The sequence below is a fragment of the Arachis stenosperma genome, chromosome 5 (assembly GCF_014773155.1).
Source record: "Arachis stenosperma cultivar V10309 chromosome 5, arast.V10309.gnm1.PFL2, whole genome shotgun sequence".
NCBI lineage: Eukaryota > Viridiplantae > Streptophyta > Magnoliopsida > Fabales > Fabaceae > Arachis > Arachis stenosperma.
In genome coordinates, this window is record NC_080381.1 from 45,111,229 (window position 1) to 45,120,286 (window position 9,058).

The following is a 9,058-nucleotide window of genomic DNA, read 5'->3' on the forward strand; positions in this document are numbered from 1 at the left end:
TACATAGATAATCATATATTGGTTTTTTTGTTGGAACAATTAAATATGCCATGATGAAAATAGAATAGGAGCGAGATATTTTCTTAAATGAAAATGAATAAGAGTATTTATTGTCATTTTTACTTACATATAAAGGGACGGATTCAGAAATGTTATTATGGATGTCAATAACATATATAATATTAAAAATTATATAAAAAATTATATAATATAAGATGTATTACAAAAATATATCGATAGAGAATATATTTTAAAGTACAAAAAATATGTGTGTATTTTTTACTAACGAAGTGGTCGATTCTTCATATCATACAATTCATCGATAATAGAATTTGTGTCAAATTTTTCAACAATTTTCTTTTCAATATAATTAAAAGACAATTAACAAAAAATTCATCTTTTATTTTATTTCTGAGTTATTTTTTACAATATTCATAGTTGAAAAAGATCTCTTAGTTGTAATAGTTGAAATAGAGAGGATTAATACGAAGTGAATAAAAAAAGACGATTACAAGAAGAAAAAGAATTCACTTTATGAGATTTAAAAAGTTTTATTTAATTAAAAAATATTAATAATAATATTTTTTTTAGATTTTTTAATATTATTACTTACTTTTTAATATTAGAAATCATTAATATTTAAATTGGACTGAACTTTTATTTATACTTGACTAAATATTAAATAATTTTTTAAAATTAAATTATATATAATAACTTATTACTATTAATTTTTTAAAAAAATTGGGAATGCCTAGGGGTGGCAAATGGGCCTAAACCCGTCGGGCCGGCCCGCGTAACCCGCCAAGGCGGGTTGAGCTGAAAAATTGGGACCGACAAATAGTAAAAGCCCGCCTAACCTGCACCGCTTAAACCGCGGGCTTTGGCGGGGCGGAGCGGGCTTCCCCGCCGGACTTAGTATTTTTTGGCAAGGGGTATTTTTATAATTTTTTTTCCAAAACCCAACTTCCCCCAACCCAACTTACAAGAGAATGAAGATGAAAATTGAGTATTTTGGATTATGTTTATTTTGTTTTAGAGACAATATTTATAATTATATTTTGGATTATGTTTATTTTGTTTTGGGAACAATATTTATAATTATTTTTTGATGAAAACTTGGTTTATAATTAGGTTTATTAGATATTTATAATTATAAAAACTTTAATATTTGTGAATATAAAAATTATAATTTGTTTATACTTTTAGAAATTATAATAGTTAAAAATAAAGAACAGAAGAGAATTTTTTATGCCTTTATATATATTATTTAATAGTTAAAAAAAAAAGAATATTTGGCGGGTTAGCCCGCCGGCCCGCCAGTCCGCCATTAGGCGGGACGGGTTGGGATTCTGAGACCGTCTCACTAAGCAGGGCGGGACGGGCTTTTGACGGGACGGGGCGGGCTTCCCCGCTTGCCACCCCCAACCGAGACTTCCACTCGTCCCCTTTATATTTGTTTCTAGTAACTACCTAACTAATTAATGAATTTTTACTTTTTATTAATGTACTTTCTTTTATAAAAAAAATATAAATATTTAAAAAAATAATATTACACAATCAAATTTTTTTAATAATTAAATTTAATTATATTAATTTAACATAATAAAAATTAATTATAATTAATATTATTCTAAATTTTATTGTTCTTTGTAGAATTTGATTCATACAAAAAAGAAAGCATTACTATTTAAAAAAGAATGTTGAACATGAATCGCACTGGAAGAATATGCCAGTGTTCCCCTTGCATTTCCCGTTCCTCGTGTCATAAATCAACTTGTACTATGACAACATGCGATCCAATTCACGATCCAACGGTCAAAGTTAATCGTCTTAGTCTCACACAAACCCCACAAAATTAGGGAACTCTCTCCTTCATCCATCACCACTCGCGCCATTCCCACACTTAAACATTACCATCACCAGACACCTTCACATATTTTCGCTCTCTCTTGTTTTCTATTCTCTCTTCTTACATTTTCCTTTCTCGTGTTTTCTGCTTCCATTTTTTGGAGAAAATTTTTAAAGAAAGAAGTCATGGTGAAAGGTCCAGGATTCTACTCCGATATCGGCAAGAAGGCTAGAGGTTATTGATTTTTCTTTTTTTTTTCTTCTCATTTTATTATGCAATTCTTTTGTTTGTTTTCTAATTATGTGCATTTATCGCGATGCAGATCTTCTGTACAAGGATTACCAGAACGATCGCAAGTTTACTCTCACCACTTACACTACCAGCGGAGTGGTGAGTTTAGCTTTTTTTTCCCCTTTGTTTTAGCTAGGATATTTGATTTACGGTTGAATTTTCGTTGTGTTTTGGCTATAGAAATGCTATTACGTTATATTGAGGCATTGTTTTAAATTTTCTTCAATTTCTATGTTTTAAGGTTTAATTGCTCGTTTACTGTAAAAGAAAGTGGAGGAAAGTAACATATTCTGGAAAAAATCAGGATAGTGTCAAGAAAATTATTAGAGAAACTATTAGAAAAGACCTTGCATTTATGGTTGCCTTAAATTGATAGGGCTTAATGATGTTATAAGGCTTAATGATTGATCTATATCCTGATTTGGCATCGTAATTGTTGTGTTTGAAGCTATGATTACTCTCTGTTGAAACTTGGAATATATGTTTGTTGTTTGGATCTTGCTCGGTTTTAGTCTCTTGCCAATACGTGATAATTTTCAATACTAGCCAAGTATTTGTAATTGATTCAAGAAGCTGCTTTTGGAATTTTCATATCATGAATAGTTGATACCTAGATTGTTATTATGAATTCAGGGTTAACTGATTAAGCCTAAGAGATGAGGTTTCTTCGTGTTCTGATAGTTTCAGTTGATTTCTATCTTCAGGAAATCACTTCAACTGGTCTCAAGAAGGGCAATGTATATTTGGCGGATGTTGCCACAAAGCTGAAGAACAAGAACATCACGACTGATGTCAAAGTGGACAGTAACTCAAATGTGAGTCGGATTATCTTGCTAGGATGATTATACTTATCAAACAAAATGATGCTCCATTTTCCATATATATATATATATATATATATATATATATCTGTGTGTGTGTGTGCGCGCGCGCGCTAGATAACTTCTACAACAACATACATATCCCTCAATTTTTTAGAGTATTCAAGTATTGGAATAATTGTATTTTGTTAGTTATTAAAGTAATATAATTTCTTTAAGAAATTTTGTCAGTATGCTTCATTGGCTGTATTAATTTATTTCAACTCCTATGATTGGAACATATATCTGAATTATTTATTCTAATATGTTTAATTTATATTTTTTTTTCTATTGCTTTAAATTCTAATTATGGTAGAAGCAATGTTTCGTTGTTGCTTGTTTCTCTTATATGTGATATATAACTGATTTTTCTTACCCAATATGGCATGTTGTATGTGGTGCCCGTTTCCATTTAACAATCCTAGCATAGTCTCGTGCAACAAAATTTTCTACGTTTGCAAGTGCTTATGGTATTGTTTTGGAATATTTTTCAGCTCTTTACTACCGTTACGGTGGATGAGCCTTCACCTGGACTCAAGACAATTTTTAGCTTTATTTTTCCGGATCAAAAATCTGGCAAGGTACTGAAAACTTTCCTATATGTCCTACTTTGTGAATGCTTACTAGTTATTTACCATATAGTTACAATAAATGAGGATTTTTATTCTCTCTTGGATATTTAAAAAGGTGGAGCTCCAGTACCAGCATGAGCATGCTGGAATCAGCACTAGCCTTGGATTGACGGCAAAACCCATCGTTAACTTCTCTGGTGTTGTTGGAAATAATCTTGTCACTCTTGGGACAGATGTTTCATTTGATACTGCATCTGGCAACTTAACCAAGTACAATGCAGGGCTGAGCCTCACCCATTCTGACCTGATTGCATCTTTGAGTCTGTGAGTACCTATGCCTGCCAAATTTCATGATTACCCTTTATTTTTATTCCTCTTCTATTTTATGTTCTTTGGTTGATAAATGCAGGAATGATAAAGGAGACACCCTCATTGCCTCCTATCACCAGAATGTAAATATACTGACAAACACTGCTGTTGCTGCTGAGTTTTCTCATAGCTTTTCCAGCCATGAAAACAAACTCACTATCGGAACACAACATGCACTCGACCCCTTAACCTTGATCAAAGCTCGTGTCAACAACCATGGCAGGGCAACTGCTCACATCCAGCATGATTTGTCCATAAGAACCCGTTTCTCCATTACTGCTGAAGTTGACACTGGTGCCATTGACAAGAGTGCAAAGGTTGGCCTTGCTTTGGCCCTGAAGCCTTAAAGTCAGTTATTTGTGAGTGAAATGTCATGCCCTAGTTAGCTGTAGGTTTTTCGCTTCAGATTCCAGTTGGAGCAACCTTTGGTAGGTTATTTTTTGAGCTACCTTTTGGAAGCCAAATAATTGGCACAAAAAAGTTATTTACATGTCTAAGTTTCAACTATCCCCAAACATAATTAATTTAATTGATATATTGCTGAGTACAATTTCGAAGGTGATTGTTTTTTAATCCTACTTTTTCAATATTTATTTAAATTTTGATTCAGTTCATGTGTTATATAAATGATTTCATGTACAACACTTAACTATGGATTCCACCTCCTTCCTTCCTCCCATTTTTACATTGTTAACATGAAATTTTAATTTTTAATGTTATTGTGAGTTTAAGAATTTGTAAGCTTTTTTAATGGCAAACTCGTCTTCCCAAGCAATGAGAATTTTTGCCATAGAATATTTTATTTGGATGTGATTAAATTATGATTCACATTAGAGTATTAATAAACTAATTGTTTGACATATAAAATGCTTGGAATTATAAGAGAAAAAAGTTGTCCACCACAACTTTCTTCTGTCCCTTTTAAGTCAAATTCAGGAGTTTAAAAAAAGAGGTCCTATAATCTGTCAGAACATGTTACAGTTTCTCAACCAAAAACACCTTAGATGATAGATGTCTAGCATAGCAAAAAATAAGAGAATATATATATATATATATATATATATATATATATATATATATATATATATATATATATATATATATATATATATATATATCTCCAAATATTCAGTAAAATCTAATACTTAAAAAAAATATAATAAAGAAAATACACAATAATACTTATTTCCAATTGACAAAAATAATGTTTTCAACTCTCATGATATTGGTAAGGAGTATTAGAGGCAAATGGGTGAGATTTGGATGGAGACAAGAGCAAAAGTTGACACTAAAAGGGGGCATAAAGCCGTTTTTGCAGGTGGAGTGCAGTGGCTCATGGAAATTTGATTTAATAAGATTATAGGTGATATGTGTATGAGTTGCTTGTTTTATTTTGTATATCGGCAAATTTTTTGTGTTTGTTGAGACTTTGTGGAGTATTTGTTGTGTTTGACAAAAACTTCTGATTTATAGTCTGTCCTTAATGGCAGTGCCCAAGGAAATAAACTATGAATCAAAAGACATTATTTTGGGTCAAGTTAGTTTGAACAATCTAAAGAAAAATTGTCTTTACTGTGTCTGTCACCAACACCAAAACATAATAACTAAGAATAATGCATAATTATTTTCAAATAGAAATTGACCACATTATCCTGAACCCCAATAAGAATTTCACCCCTTCCCAATCTTAACACATTTCATCTTCTTGGTTGACACTTCTCTTTATGTTGTAGCCTCAATTTCATTGTACCCGAAATTGAGTGATTGACAGTGTTGTGATCCATCCACATCATTATATCGACTCATCAAGGCTTATACAGCAAAAAATGAAAGAAACAAAGATTATTCATAAAACTCTATGTATAGGATTAATTTGATACTAATCCAAACATGTCTAAAATAGAAAGACCGCACCTTAACACGAGCGTTGAACATTTTGGAAATCTAAATTTTAACTCTTCATAAGCTCTGGGATATGCTAGCTGTCAAGTCAATCTGTAAGTTAATTATGTAAATCAAGTTAGATAAAAGTACCAAACTTGAAATTTATGGAGTATTATATGACTGCTTTTAGATAATGCTCTGAGGACTGAGAGATAAAGAAACATAAATATAGAGATTATGTAGATAGAAACCTATTTGGTTATGTAAACAAGGATAGAAATACAATTTTTAAGTAACAGACAAAAATAAATTCTTTTATTTTTCTATACTTCCTAAGAGTAGAAATAAAAATATCTGATTATGTCTCTCTGTCTTTACTTTATATTCTATCTCAGAACAGAATTCAAATGCAGCCCATGCGTATGTATGTGAAAGTTTATGCAGCAAATTAATTCAAACCTTATTATCAAAAAATCCAGGATCCTTCTCTTTGAACTTGGTGATGATGGAATCATTAAAACAAATGTCAACAACATCATATGCCGGTTCTTTCGGAGTGAAACAATTTTTCTTAACCTCAACCTTAAAAACGAATGATCTATCACATAACATACGTTGAAATTCTGAGAGTTGTGTTAAGTCAAAATCACCCTGTTTCAAAAAAAAGGTGATACTAAATCAGTACTAATAAGTCATCATATCATAACCAAACTTACACTAATATATTATTATTTCATAAAACTTACATTTTCAGTAGATTTCAAAATCTCAGTGCAGGACTTATGGAGCAAAAGGCATCCAAGCTTTTCAAATATGACAAAGGTTGCACTCCCTGAGGAATCAATAACTTTCACCTTAATTCTATACCTGTTTTTATAATATATACAAATGAAATAATCAGCATAAATAAACCTCATACCAACACTATAATTTCAAGGAAAACAAATCAATATTTTGAAGAGTAAATGAAAAATATATTGACCTTGGAATAATATTCTCAACATGCTTTGAACACTTTTTACAATAGTATGACCCAAACTTCAGAACAACTTCAGTGCCACATCTACATTGAGCAACAAACCAATCAGGTCCACCAATCACTCCCATAATGGTACCATACACAGCATAATCACCATCCTAAAAGAAAAGTAACAAACAATAAAAAATGCATTACTATTTTAATTTGGACTTGAATGATGAACATGAAAAGAAAGTAAAAAATAATAAAAAATGACTAACCTCTTTACATTCCTTCAATTTTCCAATTGTCTTCCGAGGTGTAATCTCCAGAAAATCTTCCGCAAGTGAGTAATAGTGATCATGTTTTTGAGCACTATGTGATTTCAAAGATGATATAAAGAAAGCAAAATTTTAGATATTATGTAAAAGAATATAGCAATACTATAGCATAGCCATGAAGCTTTAAAAAAAAGGTTGAACCTCGTATTAACGTTGGAAAGGGGTTTCTCCCTAATCAGAAATCTATCAAAGTTTTGTTTATGCTTAACGGTGCTATCAACCTGTTGCAACAATGCGACGCAACAAAAGGGAAATAGAAAATTTAGTTAACAAAGACAATAAACTTCAAGATAAAAAGGATACAAATGATCACAGTGCCGCATGATATGTAGGTTGTACATATTTAGTTATTTTTGTTTTCCAAAACCACAAATAACATCTAACACCATGTTTTATTTATCAAATTGGAAGTGAATGATTAAATAAAATGGCATATGTCGCTACAACCAAACTCAAAATTTAATAAAAAACACATCGTTAATTAACTATAGAAACATGAATTTCTTAACCTTGTTGAAGGCTCGTGTGAACAACTTCGGTATGGAAATTCTTTTTGTCCATGACGTGTCCCCAAGAACACGTTTTGATGAGATCAACTTTTGAGGCATTGAAAAGCGTGCAGAGATTTGTTTTGCTTTCAGCCTTGAAACCTTAAAGATGGTTGATCAGTGATGGTAGATTTTCACACTTCCATTAGATGTTGATTTATTTCTGCTTGGTCTAGGGTTGAAATAAATTAGGGGGTGTTACGTATTTAGAATCTTTTTCGGTCACTAGAATCGTTAAAAATAGTAATTAACCAAGTTAATGTAATAGTTAAGTGACTCCTCTACTTAAATAAGTATCCGATTTTAGATTCTACTTTGTCTGTGCAAGCCCATAGACCAAGAGCTCAGTTTGCATAATAATTTACGCAATCCATTTTAAGCTGAAAATGATTGCATTTTATTTTTAATAGATTGCTTATTTATTTTCATATTTAAGAAATGTTCATTTTCACCTCATAAAAAAAAAAGATAACTTCCACGTCAAATAAAAAAAAAGGAAAGAAACTATAATTTGAAGGCGAAAATTATTTAGGTGAAATCAACTTTATGTAAAGTTGATGACTAAATTTTCATCCAACGACTAAGTTAACTTCACATGAGTTTCTACCTAATTTGAAATACAAACATTTTACATCGAATTTTTTTTATTTTATGTCAATTTTTTTATTTTAATAACCATATTAGATATATTAACAAAAATCATTAAATCAATCACTTTTATTTAAAATATAAAATATATATTAAAAATTAATTAAATTATATATTATACATAAATATATAATAATTAATTTAATGATTAATTTTTTATATGTCCATCAAATTTTTGTTATTTTAATGTTTAGACAAATCCACAATCATGACAATTCAAACGAATTGCGAGGTAAAAGAAGAGAAATAATGAATTAAAATATTCAACTTTAAGTGGACTATATTAATGTAAGGCAAGAGTGATATGGTAGCAATTAAGGGGTGAAGTGATTTGAGGGATATTGATTTTAGAGATTTAGTCTCGCAGTATCAACTAATTCTATTACTTTAATATTCATTTTATCTCAATTTGAAATCAATTATTAGAGATATAATCAGTACCTTATCTTTACCTATGAAATATGAATAGAAGTGATGAGATGCGTTGGTTGGAGATGGCCATCACCAATTTGTGCAGCAATATCTCTTACAGCATAATTAGATTTTGATGATGCATCAAATTCTTTCCTTGCAGCTGTTTGTGATGGTTGAAAGGAAATAATTTTTTATGTTTTCATTTATATTTAGAACGAAACTCTTGATCCAAAAAGGGATACTACAAATTCAACAAAATACATCTACTCATTCCTTCTCTAAACATACATGAATCATCTACATAAATCTTCAGCTGAAAGTATC

The 9,058-nt window shown here is 30.6% G+C and overlaps 2 protein-coding genes across 2 annotated transcripts; one reads left to right on the plus strand and one right to left on the minus strand.

Moving 5' to 3' along the window:
* Positions 1-1,791: 1,791 nt before the first annotated feature.
* Positions 1,792-4,525, plus strand: LOC130979562 (mitochondrial outer membrane protein porin of 36 kDa-like). Its single transcript, XM_057903023.1, has 6 exons — positions 1,792-2,083; positions 2,172-2,239; positions 2,845-2,955; positions 3,495-3,581; positions 3,688-3,896; positions 3,982-4,525. The coding sequence occupies exons 1-6, from the start codon at positions 2,035-2,037 to the stop codon at positions 4,286-4,288; spliced, it is 831 nt and encodes a 276-aa protein (XP_057759006.1). The 5' UTR covers positions 1,792-2,034; the 3' UTR covers positions 4,289-4,525.
* A 979-nt stretch (positions 4,526-5,504) lies between these two features.
* On the minus strand, positions 5,505-7,909 carry LOC130982415 (uncharacterized). Its single transcript, XM_057906417.1, has 8 exons — positions 7,634-7,909; positions 7,266-7,345; positions 7,065-7,158; positions 6,808-6,962; positions 6,572-6,692; positions 6,285-6,476; positions 5,856-5,936; positions 5,505-5,752 (listed from the first exon to the last, which is right to left on the minus strand). The coding sequence occupies exons 1-7, from the start codon at positions 7,730-7,732 to the stop codon at positions 5,901-5,903; spliced, it is 777 nt and encodes a 258-aa protein (XP_057762400.1). The 5' UTR covers positions 7,733-7,909; the 3' UTR covers positions 5,505-5,752; positions 5,856-5,900.
* Positions 7,910-9,058: the final 1,149 nt, after the last annotated feature.

Coding starts and splice junctions, on each gene's coding strand:
- LOC130979562 (XM_057903023.1), top strand. CDS start 2,035: ATGGTGAAAGGTCCAGGATTCTACTCCGATATCGGCAAGAAGGCTAGA. Junction 2,084..2,171: donor TATCGGCAAGAAGGCTAGAG/GTTATTGATTTT, acceptor ATCGCGATGCAG/ATCTTCTGTACAAGGATTAC. Junction 3,897..3,981: donor CTGATTGCATCTTTGAGTCT/GTGAGTACCTAT, acceptor TGATAAATGCAG/GAATGATAAAGGAGACACCC.
- LOC130982415 (XM_057906417.1), bottom strand. CDS start 7,732: ATGCCTCAAAAGTTGATCTCATCAAAACGTGTTCTTGGGGACACGTCA. Junction 7,159..7,265: donor CTTTCCAACGTTAATACGAG/GTTCAACCTTTT, acceptor GAAATCACATAG/TGCTCAAAAACATGATCACT. Junction 6,963..7,064: donor AATTGAAGGAATGTAAAGAG/GTTAGTCATTTT, acceptor CTTTTCTTTTAG/GATGGTGATTATGCTGTGTA.